The following is a 27,574-nucleotide window of genomic DNA, read 5'->3' as shown; positions in this document are numbered from 1 at the left end:
TGCAGCTTAATTCCATGCAAAAAATTTCGACGTCTGCTCATGTCTTTGATTTAATTTTTTTGTATTAAATCTTTATCATTTTTATAGGAAAAGATAAGCAGCTGAGCTCTTCGCGTTTAATGTATTTTGATGTAAAAATAGAGGTTATATTTTGTTTACAATGGCTTCTAATCAAGAAAGAAAGAAGCCGGCCACTTGGGATGTCCAGGAGACGGAGTGCTTTTTAGCAATTATAAAAGAATTGCAAGTAATAGCATTGATGGATGGAAAGAAGTTTAGAACTTCCGAAATATTCAAGAAAGTAGAGGAAGCCTTTAAGAGCAAAGGATATCGGAAAACACCTACGCAACTCTTAGACAAATTTAAAGCGATGAAAAGTATGTAAATTGAAAAAAATATTGTAATTGTAAAGGCTCAGACCTAATGAGAGGAATAAAGAACAAGGAATAGGAATTCATAGTCGCATCTTATTTCAATAAACGTGTATTAAAATAAGATACGACAATGAATTTCTTTTACCGTCCATCTATTTTATACCATAGCCTGTTAATGACTAGAACACTTATTTTGGAATTGACAATAAACTTCAATCGTTGCTTTTGCAGTGAAAATGTTACCTTTTACTTTTAATGCTTTTTTTATTTACAGAACGATTTAAAGCTACAACAGAAGCTTTATCAGTAAGCGGCGCAGGAACCAAAGATAAAGTAAAATGTCCTTTTTTCGAAGAGCTGAGTGAGATATTTGGTCACCGACCAATTGTAAATCAAAGTGGTGTAGATTCTACGGTATTGCCTCCGGATCTAAGTATGATTTTTGAATGTTTAAGTTTATATTTAATAGTGGTGCTGCTATATTATTTTAATTATTAAAAATATGTTACTAACACAAATATAGACACCGAATTAACTATGTAATAATGTATTTTTCAGATGATGAGACCTCTGGTTATTGTGCAAGTAATGCTGGGTCCGTCGTAACATCAGAAAATTCAGAAGGTCGTGATGGATCACAGAAAAGGCAATTCGTGGAACGTACTAGTGGTCGTTCTAGCCTGTCACCATCTACTTCAACTAGTCACCGAACATCATTTTCTGATGTCCTACAAAGTCCATTATCACCAACGTTCAGCTGTTTATCGGAAGACAGCAATGCCAGTTCAATGCCTTCCTTAGATTCGTGTGAACTTGATAGCTCTGACAAGCTATGCGCTTCTTCTAAGAAACGTAAAATATGTAAAACACCTACATATCCAAGGCGCGAAGGTCCAGGATCTAATCTGAAGATTATGCAAAACTTTACACAGCAAATAATTGAATCGCAAGAAAATTTACTGACAAAAACTATCGAAGAACAGCGCAAGCTTGATCAGGAGATGCTTAATCAATATAATCATATCTTTTTGCAGCAAACGCAAATGTTACTCACAGGGCTACAAAATTTGAATTCGCCGTTACCTACAAATTATCCAACGGTTCAGCTATTTCCTAGAATTTCAACTATGCCACCAATGAATCCGATGTTCACAGAAACTCTACTACCTCAGAACAATAAGAATACAGCTCAACCTTATACTTCGCCATGGCACGAAATGCAGACTCGCTCAAAGCCAGATCAAATTAAAAAAGCGCTTCCTAAATTTACAAGTTTACCACCTGCAACTGTTATCCGACCAAATATCATACCGCATCAGTCACTTGTCCAAAATCCATCCTCTTCACGTCAAGTATCCATTATACGACAAAGTGAATCATTATCTCGTCCTGTGATTAAAGAAGATAAAGAAAGCTCGGACATTGAGTATGAACAGGTATAATATTTAGATGATGCTCAAAATGACTGAAGTAATCAGCAGTGTAAAGCAGTGCAATTGCTAAGTACAAATACGAGAATTATTACATATTTTTTAAGAACTAGGATTATTTTTGTTTTGTGCATATTATTTGTACTTATTATTACGCATTTTATTCATTTCTTACGAGTTATCTTCGTTTATTTGTTTCATATGAGTTACCAAAGATTTTATGTTCTACAAAAGAATTAGTAATATTAAGATTTGTTCTAAGGATAAACAGATAAAATATTTAGATGGTGCTCAAAATGACTGAAATAATCAGCAATTTAAAGAAGTGCAATTGCTAAGTACAAATACGAGAATTATTACATATTTTTTAAGAATTAGGATTATTTTTGTTTTGTGCATATTATTTGTACTTATTATTATTACGCATTTTATTCGTTTCTTACGAGTTACCTTCGTTTATTTGTTTTATATGAGTTACCGAAGATTTTATGTTCTACAAAAGAATTAGTAATGTTAAGATTTGTTCTAAGGATAAACAGATAAAATATTTAGATGGTGCTCAAAATGACTGAAATAATCAACAATTTAAAGAAGTGCAATTGCTAAGTACAAATACGAGAATTATTACATATTTTTTAAGAACTAGGATTATTTTTGTTTTGTGCATATTATTTGTAATTATTATTACGCAATTTATTCGTTTCTTACGAGTTACCTTTGTTTATTCGTTTCATATGAGTTACCAAAGATTTTATGTTCTACAAAAGAATTAATAGTAATTTTAAGATTTGTTCTAAGGATATATATAATAAGTTATGTTAACATATTGATATTGATACACATATTGATATTGATATTGATACACAATTATATTGATACAAAATTATATTGATATTAAAATAAATTACATATTGAGCATTAAAATTAAAAAAAATATTGACCTATTCTTTACCCTTGCCCCGTATATCAGCAAAATGATCTCCGTAGTGGAAATTGTGATAAGTGATTCATGAGGACCTTTCTAATGTTCGATGCATCTAAATCATCATATTCACGTGATCTTGTTCCTTCTGGTTGTGGAAACAGTACATCAGATTCATCGATATCTCTCATCCATGTATGTTTGAATTCTTGCTTGTGAGATTCCACAATGTTGTGAAGCAGACAACAAGCAGCTACGACTTGGGGCGCAAAAGAATAATGGACGTCAATTCTCTTTAAAATGCGACGCCGCGCCACCGCGTTTTTAAGCGTCCAAATGCTATTTCTATGTCCACACGTCCAGTGCTTAAATAAACATTGAATGATTCTCTGGCGTAAGACGTCTACATTTAGTATATCCTTTCAGCAGCCATGGGAGCAGAGGATATGCTGGATCTCCCATTATCATAAAAAGTATTGCTGCACCATTTAGTCACTGTTTTCTGAAAATTTTATGCAAGGAATATTATTAAGCCCGTATCAGACTATAGATTGGGATTGAGATTAGATTAAAATTTTACCAATCAGAGTACAGTTTACTAAACTTCAGATTACTTTTCTTTATTCTGATTGATTAAATTTCAATCTAATCTCAATCCCAATCCGTAGTCTGATACGGGCTTTACGGGTTGCGTTCCGATATTTACTGCCAGTACTGAATGTCACATACAATATACATTTTCAATACTGGCACTGAATATCGGAACGCAGCCTCAATTATAAATTTATATTGGGGTACGTTGATTTAAATTTGAATAATCTGTAACAATATTTTCTTTATAATATTAATTTAGTTCTAACTACAGCAATTGTTGAATCTTACTCCAATATTGCTAACTTATTTGAGTAATTAGTTATCTGGACTAATTATTTGTATCCGTTATTGCAAGTCAGGAATTCAATGATTTTATTTCAATAATAAGATTAATAAGATTGGTTATCTCACCTGCGGTATTAAATGTTTGTAGTGTCGAAACAAATTTGACTCTTTAAAGACTGCTGCATCGTGTGCCGACCCAGGTGCTTTGCAATTAATATTTCTAAATCTAACATTAATTATTCAAAACGTTGAGTTGTACGTAAAATATATTATTATAAACTTTTATATGCTGATGCATAACTTATTATATGTACATACCTTTGTGTATGATCAACTACTCTTTGTAATACTATTGACGGCCATCCCTTTCGATTGATGTAGTCTCTATACCCATCTGTAGGTGGTAACACGGGAATGTGAGTGCCATCAATAGCTCCAATAAGTTGTGGGATGTGTGTACGTTTGAGACAGGACCTATTCTTCCCAATAACTTAATTTAATAATTTACATGAATAGAGCCAACACCTAACGCGGTCGGGTCCATGACTGTTAGGGCTTAGAAACTCTAATTTTCGTTACAGTATTAAGGTGGTCCTTTCGCGGACCCAGCTAGTCAAGTAACAGTCCGTCATGAGGTAATTGAAAACAGACATATTGACAAACATTACACAACATCCCAATAATTATAATAATATAATATGATTTTACACGCACGATTTAATCGTATTTAATTATTTACTAATTAAAAAAATATCACAATAGTAGTGCGGTTGGACTCGATTTAGGTTAGGTCAGGCATAACAGTACGAGTAAAGCAATATGCGATTGGACCACTACTTATTTAACCTCATATATCAGAGCAAAACATTCGGCAAGCCTTTATTTTCAAGGTATGTACGAAATCCGGAAACTTCAGGGAATATTTTAAGACATGAATAATGTATTCATCTGATCGCTAAGTACATGTATTATTTGTTGAAAACCTCGGACGTGGCGATTTGCATCATTCTATCTTTCTCGTTCATTAGATGTAAACAAGGATAGAATGACAATGGCACGCTCCGCGAACGCACATTTAGAATGACTTATTTCTTGTAAAGTGTCGGTAACCTCACTTGATTTTTCGTACACATGCCCCTTATTACTGTATATTTAACATATATCAAATTTAGGTACCTATCTAATACTTGTTCTCACGAAAGGACCACCTTAACATTTTACGTGGTTGTAGTCAAAGATGGGCGCCAACTAATTTTACGAAAATTAATAACGTTAAATAATATTATAATTGAATGGAACTCAGGGGTGGGAAGTTGGAAGGACCCATTATTTTATTTAAATGACTGAAAACTATAAAATTCACTTACTTACGTTCCCAAATGAACAAATTAGGTCAGTTGACTCTTTCTGCTTGTTCCTTTAAACGTGATTATTCCTCGAAAATATACCGACTTCGTATATGGAACAGGAACTCAGCAGTACAGAATAAGAAGAACGTTATCGAGATCAATATATATTTACTAATTACTTCGCAGACATCGTTGGTACAATATGAATATTTCGCTTTACAAGTTCTTTCGCCGACATCCAATACTATTACAATGTTCGACTTATTCACGCGACGTTTAGATCAAGAGTGTCCGGTCCCGCCTTTCGCCGGCAACCCCTTGCGGTCCGGGAGAGCAAGGGGGGTCGCCACAGGCGAGGCCGACGTTCATTGGCCGCGTCGCATTTAACGCAAGAATTTAGACTGCGAGACGTTGGGCGCAGAAAATCCTGTTACATCCTCCCCCTTCAGACCTCAACGTCTAAGCAGGACAATTTGCGTCTCCCTGAACTTAGTGGAATATTACGCAACAGGCCTTGGGGCTTCTGGGGCGTCTGTTGTTGATGCCTCGATGACTGATGAAGTTCTGCTTCGCGTGGACTCGATTTTCCTAGTCAGGACTCGTTTTCTGCCTCGATTTCCAAATTTTCTGTCAACAATGCATGAAGGCACTCGGTGGTCTTTCCAGGATCGAGGACGTTTGGCGCATTGTTGGTATCGCTCAGGTTGACAGTTGTCCCTTGAAGTTTGAAACAGCTATCCTGGTTTATTCTTTTATCAACCTGTTTACGCACTCTCAGCTACCGCGTAGACTACGACGTGGGAATTTTAAGTCTGTCAAATAATACTTGCCAATAACTTTATCTGTTTTGTCCGCCAGTTCGACGACCATCGGCCCTAAGATTCTTTTAACAAACGCGGGCCCTATATATCGGTGTGCGAATTTCGCGGAATAACCTTCAGCTTTATTACTCAGCTTTTTGTTAGGGTAGTAAACTTCTGTCCCTAATTTTACGTTAACTGATTTGTCACTGTTAGCCTTGGCAAGGTGTCTTTTTGCATAAGATTTTAATAGACTTTCGATTTTATGACGGAATTCGTCGATTCTACTCAATCTCTTGACCCAATAATCCACTGAATCGTCCATCGGTTGTTGAGAGCTTCTTGCGACGGTTTCGTTCATGTTCTTAAATACCGCTTCACGACCGTGGTTTAAGTAGAATGGTGAAACTCTACTACCCGCATGGGGCACGGTGTTGTATGCAAATTGAATTTTCGATAACTGTTCATCCCACTCGTTATGTTTCTCATTTATGAACGCGGCTATCATAGGTTTTATTGTTCGATTGACCCGTTTGACAGGGTTTGCTTGAGGGTGATTTAACGGTGTAGTAATATGCTCTATCCGTCGGGCTTCTAGAAAGGCTTTGACATCTTTATTAATATATTCGGCTCCGTTATCAGTAATAATAGATTTTGGAGCGCCCCAGCGATCGAAAAGGGTGTCCAAGGACTTAACAATAAGTTTACCTGTTCTATGCCGCAAAGGAAATAGCTCGATATATTTAGTGTATAAATCCTGGACTACCATGACATTAGAATTACCTCTTTTTGTTCGCGTTTGCGAGACAACGGTGTCAATAGACAACTGAGCCCACGGGCTTTGTAATGGCCTTGTCATCAACGGGCCCTTTATAGGGTTCTGGTTGTATTTAACTTTAAGGCAAGTCTCGCACTCTTCGACGTAAGTTTTAACATCCTGCGACATACCGGGCCAATAGTAATTTTGTCTAATTCTATCTAACGTTTTGTCTCTGCCTAAGTGTCCAGCTTGCGGTGTGTCATGGTTTTTGCGTAGGATCATTAGTACGTCATCCGGTTTTACAACCCTTTTCCATGGATGTTCATCATCTAAAATAGCCTTTTCATAGTCGGGTCGATAGTACAATAGCTCGCCGTTTTCTATTTTCCATTCGGTGAATCTGTCTGGTTGTGCACGTACTAATTTGAATTTTGTCTGGTACCAGTCTTGATCACAAATTGAGTTTACTTGAAGTCTATTTCGGATCGTCTCCTCAATCACTTTTTTCCAGCCGAGGGAGTCAACGTCAATATCGAACATCCGTGATAATGCATCAGGCGCTTCGTTCATCGTACCGCGTCTATGTTCGACTGTCACATCATGCTGATATAAGTAGATCGCCCATCTGGCAAGTTGACCCACAGGATTCTTCAGTCCGTGCAGCCACTGTAACGCTTGGTGATCCGTGACGACCTTGAATGGCATGCCTTCCAGATAACACCGTAGTTTTTCGACAGACCAGACGACGGCTAAGCACTCCTTTTCGGTTGTTGTGTAATGTAGTTCTGGGCCTCTTAACGGACGACTCAAAACTTCTATGAGATTTTCCTTACGGGTATCGGGATCTAGTTGTACCAGTATTGCTCCTAAGCCGAAGTCGCTAGCATCCGTATATAAGATAAATGGTTGTCCCGGTATTGGGACATACAATCGCGGCGCGTTAGCTAGAGCCTTTTTGACTTTGTTGAAGGCTTCCTGTTCAACCTCAGTCCATTTCCAAGGTACTTTCGGACTGGTCAGTTTATTTAAAGGTCCCTGTATCCTTGCAACGTTTCTCAGGTGCCTATGGTACCAATTCACGAGGCCGTTAAACTGACGTAGCTGAGTCCTATCCTTCGGTACGGGAAAGTCGAGAATTGGTTGAATCTTCTCTGGGTTTGGCTTCATGCCGAATTCATCAATAATATAGCCTAGGAACTTGACTTCTTTGCAAGCGAAGCTGCTCTTTTCTCTATTAATTACTAACTTTGCCTCGCGGAGTACCTCAAAAACCAACGACAACAAGGCCATATGTTCGTCGAGGTCTTGGCTAAGAACTATCCAGTCATCAAGGTAGGTAAACACCTGATCAGCCCATTTATTTGGTAATTTTCGTTCTGCAATTAATTCTTTAAGACGTCTTTTTAAGGTATCCATTAACCGTTGAAAAGTTGACGGCGCGCCTGTAAGACCATAAGGCATTCTAAGCCACACCAACAGTCCTTTACCCTCAACAACAAACGCAGTATATTTTCGGCTATTTTCGTCCATGGGAATCTGGTGAAAGGCCTCACTCATATCCAAGGTCGAGATGAGTTTAGCCTGATGTAGTTGTGACAAAATTGATCTCATGTTGTGCAAGGGATAAGCAGGTTTCTTGGTTTGACGATTAACAGGTTGATAATTTATACAAAGCCTAAGTCCGCCATTAGCTTTTGGAGCAACAACAGGTGAGCAAGCCCACTCACTATTGCTCCAGGTGATATAGCCTTTCTTCAACAATCTATCCGTCTCTTCGCTGATGAATTTACGGATGACCTCACTTCGTCGGTATGGCTTCTGACGGTGCGGCGTGGGATCATTTAATTCAATCACATGTTTGATGAAGTCAGTTTCGCCGGTGGACTTCTCATCAAGTTTTACGAATTCGGCGTCTAAGAATTCTTTCAGCCTCTGAGCCTGGTTTACGGTAAGGGTCTGTAGCTCAGTAGGAAAAATAAAACGATGAGACAATAGAAAAGTGTAATTACTACCGGCTAAATTCCATGTCCGGGAAAATGGATCGACGATTACTTTAAATGTTAGCCAGAAGTCCATGCCGAGGATTAGGTCACCTGACAATCCTGGTAGTACGCTGAACCACTGGGGACCGTAAACGTCGCCAATATCGATTACAAAACTGGTACCACCCAGAGTTCTAACCACAGACTGATCGCCAAGTCGCACACCCATCTTCGACGAAGTGTCGGGCGTTATTTCCTGAATCTGAAAAGTTTTGACACGTTGATAAGCCGATTCACTCAAGAAAGACCTTTCACTGCCGCTATCTATAATTCCGCGAATTTTTTCTCCAAAGATGGAAATTTCGACGGGTATTTTTACAACTTTTGTTGGTTCTTTAACTTTAACATCATAATAGATTCGTCTTTGAGTTAAACGATGAACAGCATGTGGCGGCAGACAGGAAGGCCTCCAGTTTCTCAATGTGTTGTGATCCGGGACTTGAGTAATAACAGCGAGGTTAGTAGTGTCAGTGGGTTTGTCTGTGATTGATGACAAATGAAGAGATTTGTCAGACGATATTAGTTTATTCTGGTCAATCAGTTCGATTTCTTCATTGGACATCTCTGATTCGTCTTCAGATTCATCCAAGACATTTAACCTAATGGACGGCGTGGTTCCTGCTTCAATCTTATCGACCTCTAAACAAGTTGTATTGCTTGACTTGTCCAGATTTTTAACCTGTTCTATGTTAATCGTTTCCTTGTTAGGTGTAACTTTAGTTGTCGATCTTGTTTCTTCTAATACCTCGTGTGGGCCTTTGGTGCTAACAACCCGAGGTGTGGTTATTGCGGGCTCGGTCCGTTTCCCTGAGATTTCGGGCAATTTAGACTGTCATGACCGATGTCTCGGCAACCAAGACACACCACCTGTCGACTAGCAGTACAGAAGCGTGTGGCGTGCCCCTTTTGTCCACAGTTATAACAGAACATTTTACTTTGATCGTAAGGTCCTCTTGAATAACTGCTTGTTGGCTGTTCCGTCCGTGAGGTCGCAGGATTAGTTTGTTTGTCGGTCTTATCGAAACGCTCTAAGTTCTGCTCAAGCCTGTGTCGAACCAGAGTTTTAGAGCCCTGAGGTTCCTGATGCTTCTTTGGTTTGCTTGGAATCTTCTGTTCAACGGCGTTTAATTGGGTGAGTTGTTCGCCATTATAATCATTCCCGTCGTCGTCGCTGGTCGATTGGTCGTCTTCGTCTCCCCAGGTAGCAAGCACTCGTCATTTTGACGTCAATTGACGTCAAAATGACGAGTGCTTGCTACCTGGGTCCTCTACCGGGGTTAGACTGAGCACAACTTAACTCAGTTTGTCTTGACTTTGGACGCGAATTTTGCGATTCAACCGCTCTTTTATATAAATAGTTACGCTCGTTAATATAATGGAAAAATTCGTCATAATTCCTTAACGGCAAGTTTAGAATCTCGAATGTAAGTCGTGGGTTAAATTTGGCCAAAATTTGTTTTAATTGTTCTCTGAATTCGGGAGGTTGTTGCATTCGCTCAAAAAGAAGTCGCGCTCTACAGGCAAACTCGGCCAAACTTTCCCCTTTTTCGAATTTCAAATCTCGCACCTCAACGAAAAGATCGCCGTCCGCCTTTTTAACTCCCCACTGGTAACGAAAGGCCCTCGAAAAGTCTTTCCATGTTCGCCACGATTTTTTATTAACAAGATACCACGATCTGTATGGGCCTTCGAATATTTTTGAGAGACAAGGCACGAATAAGTCCTTGTGTACCCCGCTGATACTCAAGTAGTCTTTTAATATTAGCAAAAACTGATCGGGGTCCTTTTCGGTTTTAGGGAAGGTAATTTGCCATGTACTTACAATTCGACCAATTTTGAACGCGATAGAATTTTCATGATTGTCGACATTCGCAGATAGGGAGCTATCTCTGCCGCAACGATAATTCGGTGACACGGTATTTCTCTGCGCATAGTCTTGAATATTACGTGCGCGATTGAATTCATCCTCGTCGCTAGAGTCGCTAGATCTCCAGGACAGGGTACCCCTTCTCGAAAAAGCTAACCCTCGGTCATCTCGGGGCTGACCCGGGGCAGAGCGATCCCCTCGCTCATATGACGCGCCGGGAAAACAACCGTGTCGATCACACGCGTCGTAATATAGTAAACCTCGCTGAGCGCTCGGCCGCAGTCGAGCTTCGCAACATTGATTGATAATCAGTTTCATTAGTTCCAAAATGTACTCGGCGTATTTCCCCTTCGATTGAACCTCTTTCACCGGATGGAGCATTCTGTCGTGAGTTTATTTCGTTATTTGAAATAACTTAAGTAATTTTATGTGCATTGAGGTCTTTATATGGAACGAATGCTCCTGAGGGATTAGATGGTTCTTTTCGAAATAAAGGGATTTCGCGACGCCTAATTGGCTGTAAGTTAACGGTATTTGTTTCGTCAGCTTCGTCATCGCCTAAGTATTCTGGTATAGAATTTTGTCTGTTGGCTTCCCCTTCAGACGCAAGATTAACCCGCGGAAATGTTTCGTTGGAAATATTTTGTCTGCCCAAATCTACATCAGCGTTACTGGCATTTTGAGTTCTCAATAAGTGGTTGAATCTCTCCATCAGAAGATCAACCGTTTCCTTCATAGACTCAATTGCGGTTAATCGACCGTCCATGGCGTCTAAACGGGAACAGACAGTTCCTAACATATTGGCGACCGGTGAAATTCGTGGTATTGTTCCTATAAGAGGGGTAGGTGTTCTGATGTAACCCCTGCCCCTCCCGACAGACGGAGGAATATTTACAGTATTTACGGTATTCGCCCTAACTGAAACGCTCGCGTTCGTATTCGGGTTGTCGGCTTCTACAATTGTTTCGCTTTCAATCGGAAGATTACTATCCGCCATATTTTCATTTGCTTGACCTAATAATACAGTTTGATTTAGAGTGTCCAAGGACGGAGTAGTATCTTCCGTTTGCCGATTTTGATTTTTATTAGGCTTCCTCCTGGGCGGCGAGATAAACATCGAAGTCATCCTTTACTGAGCCGATGCCTTAATCTGATAAGGCTTTATTTAATAAAATTTTATAGTGCTAGATGTGCACTTCGCGGTGTAATCCACGAATAATAACTAATCAACCACGGAGGCAAGACTCGTCTTACCTAAAAAATTCATTTATCAATAATCAGTAAATATCATTATGAATAATGAATCATGTTCATGGAATCCATGAATAAATTATACAGTATCAATAACAATGACCAACACAAACCAGGGCAAGACCTTAGTTCCCCAAAATTTAAATAAGCCGCAAAATCAGAACAAGATCTAATCAGCCATTGCAAGATATATTGATAAACTGTCATAAATTAGGGCAAGACCTTCATTTAGACAAAATTAATAAACGCATAATTAATAATAAATGTAATTTACATATTGTCATGAATCAGGGCAAGACCTTCATTCAGACGAAATTAATATAAACACATAATTAATAAATAAATTTAGTTTACGTAACCGTAATAAATAAAGAAATAAATAAACAAATAATTAAATAAATACATGGGCATAGAATTCAACAATATATAATAAATTTGCCCAAGGACATATTCATTTTAATTATTTCATTATAACTTATCAATTAATTTTGTCACATATATTCCGTACGAATATTTCAGGATATATTTAAATGTATACAATAATAATCTATTCGAATATCAACTAGAAGGAAATAGAAAGGAATTTAATAACAGCGACTTAATACGAGGTAAGCCACATATAAGAAAATGTACACAAACAGACCTGAATATCGGCGCAATAAACACCTCTGTTGCTATACGCGTTCGAGTACATTCCTGAGGGCTTGATTACAGCCACGAAATTTCGCTTAATATTCCATTCATTTTCTTTACTCTTATTAACAGAATTTCTATTTTATTTACAAAATTTTCCAACGGGCCCCACGTTGGGCGCCAAATGAGACAGGACCTATTCTTCCCAATAACTTAATTTAATAATTTACATGAATAGAGCCAACACCTAACGCGGTCGGGTCCATGACTGTTAGGGCTCAGAAACTTTAATTTTCGTTACAGTATTAACATTTTACGTGGTTGTAGTCAAAGATGGGCGCCAACTAATTTTACGAAAATTAGTAACGTTAAATAATATTATAATTGAATGGAACTCAGGGGTGGAAAGTTGGAAGGACCCATTATTTTATTTAAATGACTGAAAACTATAAAATTCACTTACTTACGTTCCCAAATGAACAAATTAGGTCAGTTGACTCTTTCTGCTTGTTCCTTTAAACGTGATTATTCCTCGAAAATATACCGACTTCGTATATGGAACAGGAACTCAGCAGTACAGAATAAGAAGAACGTTATCGAGATCAATATATATTTACTAATTACTTCGCAGACATCGTTGGTACAATATGAATATTTCGCTTTACAAGTTCTTTCGCCGACATCCAATACCATTACAATGTTCGACTTATTCACGCGACGTTTAGATCAAGAATGTCCGGTCCCGCCTTTCGCCGGCAACCCCTTGCGGTCCGGGAGAGCAAGGGGGGGTCGCCACAGGCGAGGCCGATGTTCATTGGCCGCGTCGCATTTAACGCAAGAATTTAGACTGCGAGACGTTGGGCGCAGAAAATCCTGTTACACATTCCTCATACATCTGAGCAATCATCGTACATTCAAATTCATTAGGCATCTTGATCCACAATGGTTGTAGTATGTCATTTATTGCTTCGACAACTTTGTGGACGCATCTCCATACTGATGTCTTGTGAATTCCAAACAAGTGACCAACAACTCTGTATTCACAGCAGCTTGCCAGGTAGAATATGGTGTCTGCAATTGCCTTTTGAACAGAAATTGGCACTCTAGCTACCAAGAATGGTATCGCGGGTTGTAATCTATTATATAGTTTGTCACATATGTAATCAAATACAGATTTTTTCATCCTGAAGGTTTCAAGCCAGTCTTCATCTAAATATTCTGTCAATACTATTCTTTCCCAAAAGTCAGAACTTCTGGCTTTCATCCACATTCGCGGAGATCGTCTACAACTTTGCATTGCAATTATTTGTCCAAATGCAAGCAAATATGTATTCATAATTATAAACATTGTATGCCATAACTTTTGTGCTAATCTTCGTCGACGATTTTGTAATATCAGAAATAATTTATGCATATTACTTTGGTACTGTGCAACTAAAATTATGGCTGTCGGATCCATAATATTTTTATATTCTAATAGTTACATAACCTTCATATGTCAAGCTACTGTTAACATTTTGCACAGTTGGTAACGTTCAACCTTGCCGCAACCCTGGTGCAACTCTGGTGTAACACTGGTTCGGTGGAAACAGGCAAGCCAACCCAACTCGGACCCGAATCTAACCCGACTCTGACCCGATTCGAACGCTCGGTGACGCTCGGAAATTTACTCATGTTCGATCCACAGTTTGAGATGTCTCTGAATGCGCATCCATCTTCCATGATGACACGCCAAGACCCTGGTCTGAAGCCATTTGGACAGTGCGGATCATCGACATCGATCAAACCCGGAGGCACATATGCGTTCTCATCAATGTCCTGCCGGCGAAACCAATTATGCAAACAAACAGTTGCTTGAACCATTAACTTTGCGTTATCAGGACTGGCGATAATTGGTTTTCTGTATACTCTCTATTGACTGGCGAGTATACCAAATACGTTTTCTATTATTCGTCTCGCACGACTCAGACGGTAATTGTACATTTCTTGCTCTGGTGTCAGTCCTCTACCTGGATACGGACGAAGCAAGTATGGCTTCAAAGGAAAGACTTCATCTCCCACAAGACAGTATGTCAAAATTGGTCCTCCTTCTCCAAGCGCTGCTGGTTGTGGAATATTCATTCTACCTTCTTCGAACGCTTTCCCCATAGCACTTTCTTTGAAGACGCCACCATCACTTCGTCGTCCGTATGCCCCGATATCCACAAAACGTATTATATAATTTGCATCGCAGATAGCCATGAGAACTATGCTGTGACTGTGTTTATAATTATAAAACGCTGATCCAGCATTTTTGGGACACTAAAAGTAAGAATTGTTATTTCAAATTGTACTTCTTATTAAATTATATCGTATACCAACAATGATTTTACGTACTTGAATGGTGACGTGCTTGCCATCAATGGCTCCAATGCAATGAACGAAATTCCATCTTTCGTTAAAATCATTGGCGATATCCACCCAGTTTCCTTCTTCCAGTCGACCCGAAAGAACTAAAGGGCATAAAACATCCCATATTGCTTTGCAGGTTTCATGGATGATATTACCCGCTGTTGTCACTCCCACGAGATATTGGTAGGACATCGATATCATGGAGTCCCCGGAAGCAAGATATCTATAATATTTAATATATAATATACCAATATTCACGCATTAAGAAAAAATGTATAACGTTGTTACGTTTATACACTACAAAAAACACTAAATTAAAAATTAAATTGGATCAAGCAAAACAAACCTCAATGTTAATGCTAACCGTTCAGCTGGTGAGATACTTTGTCGAATGACGTCCTGCTTTTGCAATCTTGGTCCAACCATGCCCAACAATTCTTCCAACTGAGTTGCGGTCATCCGAAAATAATTGTGGAAACGTATGTCCTCCAATATTAACTTCGGGACCGATGCAAAGAAAAAACTATGTACATCACGATTTTCAAAAATGGGTGCTACCCAAAACCTTTTCTTCGCGTATTTTCTTTTCTTTTTCATTAAATATATAGCTGCAGCTGTAGCGGCTATGCGTCGTGTCCTTACAACCTCTGCTGCAACTGCAGCTGCCACTGTACGTCTATAATATTCAACGTACGCGATGTACTGTCTATAATAATTGGAGTACTCCATTTTTATTATACACAGTTCTTCTTCTTGTCGGTTAAGTAGCGTTAGCTCAGCGTTTAAATGCTACTTTGCATTGCGTGGAGTGGGGGTAATACGCCAGCTTTTCTTCGCTCCATGAAAATGATAGGGGCGATAGCGTTAGCTGTTCTACGCTGGCTTTACAGTGAGGTGGAGTGGGGATAAACGCTGGCTTTTCTTCGCTCGCATGAAATTTCAGCTTCAGAGTGAGAGAAATTGACGCCGAAGATGAGCGAGACAATGAGGAAGTGACCGAACACCGCCACCAAAAGACAATAGAGCTGAGCAGCGACATCGGCAACGACGAAGAGACAGGCGGCGATGACTATGACGGGATAGTCGAACTGAGCGGTGACTGCGGTAACGAGGATCAACCGCAAGCGGAATCGGATGAATACAGCGAAAGTAGATGGCGAGCCATCATAGACCGATGGATGCGATCCGACAGTGAGGACGAACGAAGACACGAACGAGTGTGGGCCAAACAGCCAATCGGAACGAACCACACGAACCGAAGGAAAGGAGAACGTGAACGCGAGTCGGAAATAACGGACGACGAAATCGACAGTTGGCCAACGATGGACCACCTGTACGCACGCGCCGGCGACGACCGGAGTAGACCGATTGAAATCTCCGACGAGAAAGAGCCGATAGAAATATTAGAAACGGGGGAGGACGCGCCACCCAGGAGAGGGCGAATCAACGCGATGTTAATGGATTGGAACGACAGCGAGGATCAATCTACCATGGACTACCACGAATTTGAACGGGAGCTCAAACCCGTGACGGAAATACAGCAACAACGACCGACAACGATAAAATCGAAGGAGACGGAAGCAGCTGAAGAAGACGACATCGTGGAGGCCGAATATATAAGGGGCGGAGACAGCATCATCATCAGTGGCGGCGGAGACGGTGCGTACATAATAAAAAGACAAAACGAACGATTCGCGCAAACGAGAGGGCAAAAAAGAGTGTCGTGCGGCGAAGCGGACAAAGAAATCGACAACGCGAATTTCGAAACCGCGAAAACGGAAACGCGTCAAGGTGACATCGAGGCGCGCGAGACGATAAACACGGCCGACAAACCCGTCGAGACCGACGCAAACGCGATTGAGCGAACACGCAAACGGGCGAAATGCGATGACGCGATCGAAACTCCCAAAACCGAGTCGCGACCGATGGTCACCGAAATCGAGAAAACCGCGACGGCAGAGCGCGTAGCACCGGACCGATACAAAATAACACTCCAGATTGATAAACAAAATGCGACCTCGTCGAAAGATAATAACCTACGCGAAGCGAAAAGTGCCGAAAACAAAACACGCGAGTGCGCGGAACAGACGAGAAATGTAGCGCGAAAGGACGAATCGAGCAGCGTCGAAAACGACACGGTGAGTCAGAGCAGAGCCATGAAGCGATACCGCGACGACGGCAACGAAGCCGAGGACAACGGCGATAAGGGACCAAACGAGCGGCCGTTCGACGATGACGAGCGGATGCGACGGGACGAGGTGACGCGCGCGATCGAGGAAGTGAACAAAGTTCTCGAACAGCGCCGCCAAAATAGACAAGCGCTGACATTCGCGGAAGGATACGCCGCGCGATTGCCAACGCTGACGCCGGAAGACGAAGAACAAGCGGAACGAGATTACGAGGCGAACCTTCGACTGGCCAGGGCGATCAGATACTGCGAGGAATTGCAACAACGCGACTGGACGCGTTCCAAAGAGATACAAGTGCACGATCCGATCGACGGCAGTATTATAGCCGCAACGACGATCACAATCAGCCAAAGCCGACGTAAAAGACCAATAACGAAGCCACACCGTATCATCGTGGATGTCGATGAGTTCGACATACACGTGCGAGCAGGCGACGGCTACGAACGAAGCGGGAAAGCGCAAAAACAAATGCGCCAACCGACGGCGGACGAACCACCGACGGGACAGCAACGACGAGCGGACCACACAGCGGAAACGCCACGAACGACGATGGAATCGGCAAAAATGATGGCGAAGCGAAGTAAGCCAAAATCAGACACAACCACAGCCGGCTCGAAGAAAGAAACTCCCAGCGACGAAATGACATCGTCCACCGTGGGGACAGAACGAACGAGAAGCCAGCTGACTAACAGCCCGACAACCAGCGGACAAAGTGAGGAAAAAACGGCGAATCGAACCGACCCGGCGGACAGGGAGACGGTGACGATAGCAACGTCAACGGTACTTACTGCGATGATTCGAAACAAAGACGAGCGTAGCGAGTGGGTCAGCGACGTCAACAGCGAAGACAGCGACGAGGAGGACGACAACGAGGTCGACGACGCCGAAGATGACGACCGGTCAAGCATACGATTCCAACGTGAAACCAACACGTGGGTCACGTACGAAGCGACGAGCCAACGAAAAGCGGCACGAACCGCGAGACTGATCAATCGCCACCTATTCGAGAATGAAAACAGAAAAGAGCGACAAGCGCGCGCGATCAAGCGCAGATCGAAAAACCCATTGCCTAAGCAGCAACAGCGAACGACTGCGAAGACAGAGGTAAGTCGAGCGAGCGAAGCAAGCTCGACGCTCGACTTGACGGGGAGAATGCAGCCGTGCGCTGAGCTGCACCAACCGACCAACAGCCGGGCAGCAGTTACCGAGCCAACTGTTGAGCTACTCATGCCGGGACTCACGGCATCCGTGAGGGAGATGATCAGGAGTGAGCGGCAGGGGTGGACCATACGCTCGGTACCCATGAGGGTGCCGGTCATCCAAGTGCGGCGATGCAACGACGGCGGCGGTGAGAGTGATGACACGCGGGCGAGGCAAAGCGCTTCGCGGACCGACCGGATGACAGGAGGGATGGAAAGCAGCAGCGCCGTGGATGAAGCGCGAGGCCAGCGGGCCGATAAGACAAACATGAAAATAAAGAAATAAATAAAACGCAATGACTTTGTCATCATAAATAGACGCGAGCGTGATTAATTTAGCTGTAAACACATTAACATTAGGATAAGTACAAAAACCCCGATTAAAGATACGGTAACGGGGTAACGCGAACGAACCGGAAAAGTTAACGGGCAGAGTAATCGGCTGATAGACCGCGGATACGTGATACGGAGATGCCGCGCCATCGATCCATCAGATACCGATGGAATATAAGCGAAGGAACCCGAGATAGCCAATCGGCGAAGCAACTGACTCGCCAACTTAGGAGCGTGATGCATAGACGCCGCGTACTCCACTCAGCGGGTTACGATGAGTTCCGAGCGCGGTAGAGCGAACTAGCCGACCGACAACGAAGTCAGTTGATAGCCGAGCTTCTGACACAAAGAGCTGACGAGGAGGTGAGCAGGTTGTTGGAGGTGGGCAGTCAGCCCGCTGGTCATTTCGAACGTGTCGAAGGTCAACCAAGGAGGACTGAGGTGCAGAAGGAACAGCAGCCGGACTCAGCCGAATCGCAGCGTATGGAGTACACGGACCTTTAGGCCGTGCGTTTACTCAAAGAGAGTAACCCTTTTTTGATTATTTTATTTTTATTTTCTTTTGATAATTTTTATTAAAGCATAGACACCCAATTATGCCGGGTATACAACCATTGTGAAACTTTTCGATTATTTACCTTTATTTTGATTTACTTTTTATAATATTGCATGAGAACCTACCGAGTTAGGACGCAAAGTACCAAAAAAGTACGCTATTAGATTATAAGATAATTACACTATATTACACCGATTACACTAATAACACACACACAGTACAACTGTTGATACATAGAAATAAATAAAAAACTTATAAAATACCCTTACACACAAATCAACGACGATACAGTCATTCACCTGTCATTTAAAAGCTTAAGCCAGAGGGCAAGAGATTGAGATTCAGTAATGGATCCGGACAAGTTCCGGATAGTCGTATTATCATTTATATTCATTTTATTCGCGATTGCGATAATTTGCATATTACTGTTAGCGTATTCGCACAAAGCCGGTACACAGTCATATTATTTACCGTAAAGTTAAACAAGCATGAAGTTTTCAGAATACCTAATAGTTTCCACGATCATATTTCTATCATTGATAATTAATTTTCCAGATCCGTATTTAGTTTTCGTTCTTTTTACTATATTCACTACATATATCATGATTTTAAACGATCCCGAGGGGGAATGACACACCTACACCTTTATAATACACTTTTACACTTTTTACACCCGTAGGATAGAAACACTCACATGAGAACACCACCGATAGAGGTGCTACACTTTGCTACACTTTGTTACACTTAACATACCAGCGCGTTGCGAGCGAGCGTGCGAGACGAGCCAGCGTAGGCTCTACACCCAACGACACTTTCATTACACTTTTTACTTCATTCTTCAATACCGCGACAATTGTCGTTAAATATTTTGATTTGATATTCAAACTAAGGCTAAATGGAGTCATTCCAGGCGTACATATATGTTTTATTACATTTTATTGCAATTATGCTTATTTTGATTTACACTTTGCTACACTTTTACGTAACTTTTACACTTTGACATGGAATTGAGCCATTTTGATATTATATTCGTTAATTTGATAACTTTTCCAACTTTCCCTGTCATTATTAAGATTAATCATTATTCATACATGCGTGCGATAGATTAAGTCGCTTTTATTATACTTACCGATTTTATTATACTTACCGTTGATCACCGCCGGTGACAAAATGAGACGATTCCTTGAACGATCCGGGATACCTAAAAGAAAAAGAGAAAGATTAATTACGATTGCGTTATACGCATACTTACCTGGTTTTCTGGGGATTTGTCAATGTGACTTTCATACGTGGAGAGTCACTCGGTGCAAGCCTAGTGACTCTGTGTCCGCTTACGCGAAATTCGCGGTGCAGCGGCGCGATTGGTTCACGCGCGGGCGATAGCCAATTCGCGTCTTTGCACCTTGGAGAGCGGCATCTCACAAAAAGTGTAAATGCCGAATCAACGCGAACGACTCGGCATATGAGCCAGTGCACTTTTAGTACACAAAGAGTCGTTCCATTTACACTCGTGGCACGACCGGCCAATAGAGTGACTTCGCGCCCGTTTGCGCACGTCGGCGCATGCGTCGCGTTTAGGTGGGAGAACCAGACCCGTTCCTCCCGGACAGTTCGCCGTGAGATATCGAAGCGTCAACACGTATACTGTTGCGCATAACAAATTCGACTTCGGCTTGCTTATCCCGTTTACCGCCTACGATAAGCGCGTGTGATATCATCGCGAGAAGTCCGTTGCAAGATTACGTAACGTCGAAAGTCACGCGTTAAAATACGAGTCCGGCCGACTTATTCCGTTGATTGCTTGTGCTGATAGCATGAGTCACCGTTAAGATAGATAGTTGAAAGCAATTGCGTGATACGGGATATTAATTTCCTTTGGCGCATTGTGCATCTGAGAAAGCGAGACGGCGGTTCGATAACACTCGACGTATAAATACACGCAATCGAGCGAACGCGTCCGTTCCTACACGGAGATTGCTGTAGTGAGGAGAATAATAAATTGTTATTTGTTTATTATAAAAAAAAGTGAATTCAATCGCGATCCCAGTGAAATTCCTATCCAAACGTACGGAGATTACGCGTCGCGAGAGAAGGGCGTGGTCGACGACCTTGAACACGTCTGCGGCGTAGAACACGGCGGCCATTGAGCTGGAAAGAAGCGAGGGACTACGCGAGAACGAGAGGTTTCTGTATTTGAGCCTTAAAATACAGTGGCGACCGTATAATTCGGCCCAAGTAGTAAGTGGCTAAAAATTATTTTTCATCTTTTCAATCGTTGTTCCGGTCACAACCTAACGCTTTAAAACAACCTGTCGTCGAAGCACGGATCTAGCTCGCGGCGGGTCGAGGTTCGACGGAGGCGCGGAGGGACAGAGGCAAGGTGGGTGCCGACAAAATGAAGCGTATTCGTCCGGTTTAACCAAATAACAACGTTTATTTAATAGGGAACGATCATACAATGAGTGATGTGTCGCGGGCGGCGCGCGGTAACTCGCGGTATGTACGGGGCGGAGCCGGGACTTTCGGCGGTCTCGTGGGCCGTATCGCGTTACAATGAGCACCGGTACGAATGGAGCCGGTTTTCCCGGGCGGTGCGGATCGGAGCGCGGAAAAATGGCGCGCGGCGTGGATCGCGAAGCGCGGGCAAGGCTGCGGTAATTCGGCGCGGTGGGCGGCGGGATCGAGCTTAGCGCGAGATCGACCACCGAGAAACGCTCGGCAGTGGCTACAAGCGGCTAGCTCGAGGAGAAACGGCGCGAGTACGGCCACCGGGAAGCGTTCGGTGGTGGCCGATTGCCAGCATCGAGGGGTGGAGCGGTCTCCGATCGAGAAGCGCTCGGTGGAGGCAGAGAAGCGCTCTGCCCCCGTTCGGATATCCTCGGGGAGGAAGCCGGTCGTTTGTCGAAACATGCTCGACGAAGACAGAGAATGCCGGAGGCGCTCTACCCTCTTTGCGGACGGGCTTTGGATAAGCAAATGATCGCGGAAGCTGGTCGTTTCCCAAGACACGCTCGGTGAAGACAGAGAATGCCGGAGGCGCTCTACCTTTTGTCGGACTGGCTGAATGTGGAAACTCAGGATCGGTGTGATCGGTGAGACGGATGATCAGGAATCGCGAATTGTGCCAGCGATGCCGGGCTTATATACGCGTCGCGGCAACGTCGCGTCGTGGTGGGGGTAGCGACGGCGATCGCGAGCGCCGGGCCGGTGAGGCGGAACGATCGGGGATTACGGCGCCCCGACGCCGCGATCGCGCTCGGCGGTCTTCGGCCGCCTTCGGCACCGCTCGGCGCGGTGAGGTGGTTGCCGCGTTAAGTCCGTTCGCGGACTTCCTAACAATACATGCTAGCAATTAAAATAAACAACCAAAGTAATGGTAGCGCGGACGCCAGAAAGGAACGGAGTATTATTGCAAGCTCGCGCGATATCTTAACGCAGGATCGTCGTAAGGGGATCCTTTGGGGGCGCGAAACGGTCCCTCGGCGGCGTAGCGACTCCTTCGATTTGTCCCTAGACAGCGGACTGGACATCATTCTAGCCGATGTGCCTCCGGTTTGGCCTCGGGGCGGTGATCAGTCACCCCGCGGGCCGGTATTTCGTGGAGGCAAGTTGCTGAGGCCGGGTTTTCCCCAGGCGCCTGGGGCCCCGCTATTGGTGGCCTTGTCCATCGCTGCCTCACGCGACGCACGCCTCCCGCGTTGCTCTCGCCGCCCGGGATCCCAGTGGTTTCCGCTTTCGCCACTCCTTCTCGGTCCTTGGTCCTCGACCCTTCCGTTACGTGTACTCCCTCGAAGATTCGCCGTGGTGGGGGTGAGGCGCCGCGCGTATTACAATTACATAAAAATAAAATAAGAGTCAGTGTTTGCACAAGCTCGCGCACAAGCCTGAACTCTAGAATTAGATGAGGAAGGAACAAATCATAAGAATCCGTTTATTGAGGGAGAGATTGCATTTAATAAATTTAAGTAATTTTAAATGACTCGAATGGGCAGAACTAGACAAAGAATACCAACATTTGTTGCATAGGAGAAGGGAAACTGCCCGAAAAACCTTCCCAGTATTCGTGAACAAATTATTACATAGATTATATAACATACAATAAAAATACAATAAATGTATAAAACACATAAAAGAAACAAATCAATAATTATTATAGTACAGTCCGTTCCTTGTATCGATGACAAAATAAAAGTTGAATTCACTGATGCTTTTCTTTGTTATGTAATCCAGTTAATCCTAAAGGAAATATTTATAGCAGAGAGAAGCCTGAGAGAGGCCACGGGCGCGATTTCGCTGTAACTTTATTTTGAAGCGCCTCTATGTCCACAAAATGTGGACATTGAACTACGTGGCCAATGTCTATAAATATGTAGGTAATGTCCACGATTTTGTGGTGCTCTTCCGTGCTATATCTACGACCTCGTGGTAATACAGAGATCCCAGGTTTAGGTCTCTGCTACATAGCCTGTGGAGGGGATAGGCTGTGGAGGGGATAGGATCGCGTCACGTGACGCTGACGCACACAAGCCAAGCGCCCCGTGTACATGTGCGCTCAGCGCTCGGCCAGCCTCGGCCAGCTAGAGAGAGCAAACATGCTATGCTCTTTCTCTTTCTCTCTTGAACCGGCGCGTCGTCAGCCTCGCAGACGAAATACGTATATTAGCGGCTTGACTGTCGCGTGCGTCTTTCTACACTAGATGCGATCAGATGCGATACACTATCATATCGCTTAATGATTTTACAATTTAGAAGTTAAAATCATTAATTAATTAAATTACAATTTCTTGTGTATATAAAAAGTATTAACTTAAAAACAAAACCGAGAACTTGAGTCGCCAGTAAATAATTAACAATCAGCACAGGAGTTGTGTTCGACCAAACTGGTAATTTTATTATTCAAAAGACGCTACGTTTCGACCGCAAAATTAGGTCCTTTTCAAGCGTGTATAACTCACAAATATTATTTAGTTAGACAGTTGCCAAAATACGCCGAATCTAAAAACTAAACATCAGATTTTGTAGAACGCGACAAGCAGAATAAGTCCAGAAACATTATATAAATAAAAATAACTTACATATTGGAGTGTTAATTACAAGACATAAAAGACAGTTTAACTATATTTCCGTTGTCCGTATTATATCAGAGAGACGAATCCCTGTCGTGCGATGGTAAAATTGCGACTGACAAGAAAGGACAGAACAATAAACATTGGCTTCGAATTTTTCTGAAGTAAAGAGAGGGAAGTAAACGAGAAGGGGATATTACGTTTCCTTTATGATATATGTTTATAGAGAGCATTGAGACTCTCCGTGTCATTTTGCATATTAATAGTGTTGTCCAAATTTTTAATAAAAAACATCTCGGCTAATTCCCTCTTTCTAATCAGTTTTTCTTTGTGCATTATCTCTGGATTCCCCCAAGCAAAGTCATGTCCACGGGATATTCGATGTTCATTAACTACAGAGTATTTGCCAGCTGGTTTTTTGATATCCTTCTGGTGTTCTTTCAGACGCGTGCAAAGATGCCTTTTTGTCTGCCCTATATATATAGCATTACAATCTTTACACTTGATCTTGTATACGATTTCCGTTTGTTTCAGATCATTAATTTTATCTTTACCGCGTTTAATCAGGCAATCTAATTTTTTAGGAATTGTGAACAGAGACGTAATATGGCACTTTCTCAGCGTGTGATTAATATTTTCGCTTAAATCCTTTATGTATGGTAACAGCATGCACCTCTTTAAATCAAATTCTGTTTTATTGTCCGTGGAGATGTTATGTAAGGTATCACGTGTTTTTAAGAGGTGTAACCTATTTAAAATGTGTTTATTAATAATTTGTTTTGGAAAATTGTTGTTATTTAAGATGTCTTTGACTGTTTTGATATTATTGCTATGGAATCTTTTATCAGAAAGTAGTATCGCACGATCAACTAAACTTGTGATGGTATTCAACTTGTATTTTAAAGGTTGGTTTGAATAAAAGTTTGTACATCTTCCCGAGAACGTTTGTTTTCGATACCAATTCGTTAGCAGAGTATTGCCATTTCTAATGACAGTTGTGTCGAGGAAGTTAAGAGACCCGTTATTTTCAATTTCGTATGTTTTGAGTCTAGGATGATAATCATTAAAAACTGTAAGTATCAGGTCCACATGTTTTCTCGGGACGACCGCGAAAATATTGTCCACATATCTGAAAAATAATGAGATGTTGAGAAGGATATCAGAAAACCAGCTGGTAAATACTCTGTAGTTAGTGAACATCGAATATCCCGTGGACATGACTTTGATTGGGGGAATCCAGAGATAATGCACAAAGAAAAACTGATTAGAAAGAGGGAATTAGCCGAGATGTTTTTTATTAAAAATTCGGACAACACTATTAATATGCAAAATGACACGGAAAGTCTCAATGCTCTCTATAAACATATCATAAAGGAAACGTAATATCCCCTTCTCGTCTACTTCCCTCTCTTTACTTCAGAAAAATTCGAAGCCAATGTTTATTGTTCTGTCCTTTCTTGTCAGTCGCAATTTTACCGTCGCACGACAGGGATTCGTCTCTCTGATATAATACGGACAACGGAAATATAGTTAAACTGTGTTTTATGTCTTGTAATTAACACTCCAATATGTAAGTTATTTTTATTTATATAATGTTTCTGGACTTATTCTGCTTGTCGCGTTCTACAAAATCTAATGTTTAGTTTTTAGATTCGGCGTATTTTGGCAACTATGTCTAACTAAATAATATTTGTGAGTTATACACGCTTGAAAAGGACCTAATTTTGCGGTCGAAACGTAGCGTCTTTTGAATAATAAAATTACCAGTTTGGTCGAACACACTCCTGTGCTGATTGTTAATTATTTACTGGCGACTCAAGTTCTCGGTTTTGTTTTTAAGTTAATACATTTTATATACACAAGAAATTGTAATTTAATTAATTAATGATTTTAACTTCTAAATTGTAAAATCATTAAGCGATATGATAGTGTATCGCATCTGATCGCATCTAGTGTAGAAAGACGCACGCGACAGTCAAGCCGCTAATAGCCCGGGAGGTAACGACACAAAAGTGCTCAGCGATTTGATTAGTCTTGGAACAAAGTAATTTCTCTTGTTTTAGTAGTGTTGTTGATGAAATGCAGAGTCTGGCTGCGCTGTCTCGCTGGAATGGGCGTTGCGGCGCCTTTGATCTTGTCGAAAAAACACTTATGTTGGAAGAATTTGATTAGTGCTGAGCTTTTATATATTTATTGTTTTTTGTATAAAGAAATGTTTTAGAAAAGTCTGGCATGTAACCGACACTGGAAAATAAGTCTGGCATCCTCCCAAAGTCGTTGTAAAAAGTCGATTTGTAGAATCATTTGATTAGAGCTGTAACTTGTCAAGATGGTAGTTTAAATATATAAAATTATAAAAAAATAAGTCTGGCTACTTGTACTGGCTGGAAAATTGGTCTGGCACCCCTTTTAAAGTCGTCTGCACGAGCGCGCCGGTAGCTCGTTGCCCGCTGTATCTCTAAATATTATTAACGCATTACTCATTGAAAAAGATTTTACTTGTCCAAAAAGAAAAACGTAAACGATTTCGTGCTTATTAGTAGTGGAATGATGTGTAATTAATTATTTAATAATCAGAAATAAAGTAATTTAAAAATAAAACTATATTTTAAAGTAGTCAACATTATGCAAGTATACGCTTATAAAAAATCAATTAACTTTATTTATTAAAATGATTAATTTATTCATCTGGATAATCTGTGTAATCAAACTTTCAATTTCTGATGAACTTTCATTTTCATCATCGGTGAGCTCGGTGTTGTCGGTATTGCCATCGGATTCTTCTTCGATTTCCTTTGATTGAGTACATTCATGATCTGAAAATAATTCAAAGTTGAATTTATTATTAAAATTACACGATTTTAATAAGCTGCGATAAAAACAAAACTTTTACAAACTAAACTAATTAACTCGTTTTATTTGCAAAAAAATAATTATTATCTTAAAATCATATTTCTAAAGTCATGGTTAAAGATTTATTAACAGTATTTAAACCAAAATTCTTTATATTTTTATAAACTAAAATATTATAATATTATAAATGAATAATAAGTTATTATAATGATAAGTATCTTTATTAATTTCAAATTATTTGTTGCATCATTATTATAACTTTATTATTAGTTTATTTATTCAAAATTAATTTTGCATTTATTTAAAATAAAATTAATTTATGAAATATACCTTCATTTTCTTCCTCATTCGATTCAAGTACAACTACTCCTTCGAACCAAGTAAACTCGTACTTTTCGTCAACTTCTTTCTCAAGCCATTCTCAATCGGAGACAAATTTGTCATATGCTGCAAATAAGTATTTCTCCAAATGGTTGCGATGTATGACGCTCTCAAAAGTTGTTGCTTTAATTCGGATTGACATGTAGGTATAGTACACGCGTCAACTTTGGAGAAATGCTTATTTGCAGCATATGACAAATTTGTCTCCGATTGAGAATGGCTTGAGAAAGAAGTTGACGAAAAGTACGAGTTTACTTGGTTTGAAGGAGTAGTTGTACTTGAATCGAATGAGGAAGAAA

General features: G+C 41.3%; 2 protein-coding genes and 1 long non-coding RNA gene across 3 annotated transcripts; 1 reads left to right on the top strand and 2 right to left on the bottom strand.

Moving 5' to 3' along the window:
• The first annotated feature begins 96 nt into the window (after positions 1-96).
• Positions 97-1,902, top strand: LOC139824237 (uncharacterized). Its single transcript, XM_071796753.1, has 3 exons — positions 97-377; positions 649-807; positions 933-1,902. Exons 1-3 carry the CDS (start codon positions 161-163, stop codon positions 1,814-1,816), a joined length of 1,260 nt encoding a protein of 419 aa, XP_071652854.1. The 5' UTR covers positions 97-160; the 3' UTR covers positions 1,817-1,902.
• Positions 1,903-14,218: 12,316 nt separating this feature from the next.
• LOC139814375 (uncharacterized) lies at positions 14,219-15,427 on the bottom strand. Its single transcript, XM_071780595.1, has 3 exons — positions 15,045-15,427; positions 14,684-14,921; positions 14,219-14,608 (listed from the first exon to the last, which is right to left on the bottom strand). The coding sequence occupies exons 1-3, from the start codon at positions 15,425-15,427 to the stop codon at positions 14,219-14,221; spliced, it is 1,011 nt and encodes a 336-aa protein (XP_071636696.1).
• An 11,199-nt stretch (positions 15,428-26,626) lies between these two features.
• On the bottom strand, positions 26,627-27,565 carry LOC139811485 (uncharacterized). The gene is made up of 2 exons (XR_011731646.1): positions 27,225-27,565; positions 26,627-26,857 (listed from the first exon to the last, which is right to left on the bottom strand). It is a non-coding gene; the product is annotated as an uncharacterized lncRNA (long non-coding RNA).
• Between the last annotated feature and the right edge of the window lie 9 nt (positions 27,566-27,574).

This window comes from Temnothorax longispinosus, chromosome 1, assembly GCF_030848805.1.
Source record: "Temnothorax longispinosus isolate EJ_2023e chromosome 1, Tlon_JGU_v1, whole genome shotgun sequence".
Lineage (NCBI taxonomy): Eukaryota > Metazoa > Arthropoda > Insecta > Hymenoptera > Formicidae > Temnothorax > Temnothorax longispinosus.
The sequence above is the reverse complement of the archived record's forward strand: the minus strand, read 5'-3'. Positions and strand labels throughout refer to the sequence as shown.

Excerpts from the sequence above, each read along its gene's own strand:
- LOC139824237 (XM_071796753.1), top strand. The coding sequence starts at position 161 with ATGGCTTCTAATCAAGAAAGAAAGAAGCCGGCCACTTGGGATGTCCAG. Across the intron at positions 378-648 it reads CAAATTTAAAGCGATGAAAA|AACGATTTAAAGCTACAACA; the intron begins GTATGTAAATTG and ends TTTTATTTACAG. Across the intron at positions 808-932 it reads GGTATTGCCTCCGGATCTAA|ATGATGAGACCTCTGGTTAT; the intron begins GTATGATTTTTG and ends TGTATTTTTCAG.
- LOC139814375 (XM_071780595.1), bottom strand. The coding sequence starts at position 15,427 with ATGGAGTACTCCAATTATTATAGACAGTACATCGCGTACGTTGAATAT. Across the intron at positions 14,922-15,044 it reads CGGTTAGCATTAACATTGAG|ATATCTTGCTTCCGGGGACT; the intron begins GTTTGTTTTGCT and ends TAAATATTATAG. Across the intron at positions 14,609-14,683 it reads GCAAGCACGTCACCATTCAA|TGTCCCAAAAATGCTGGATC; the intron begins GTACGTAAAATC and ends TCTTACTTTTAG.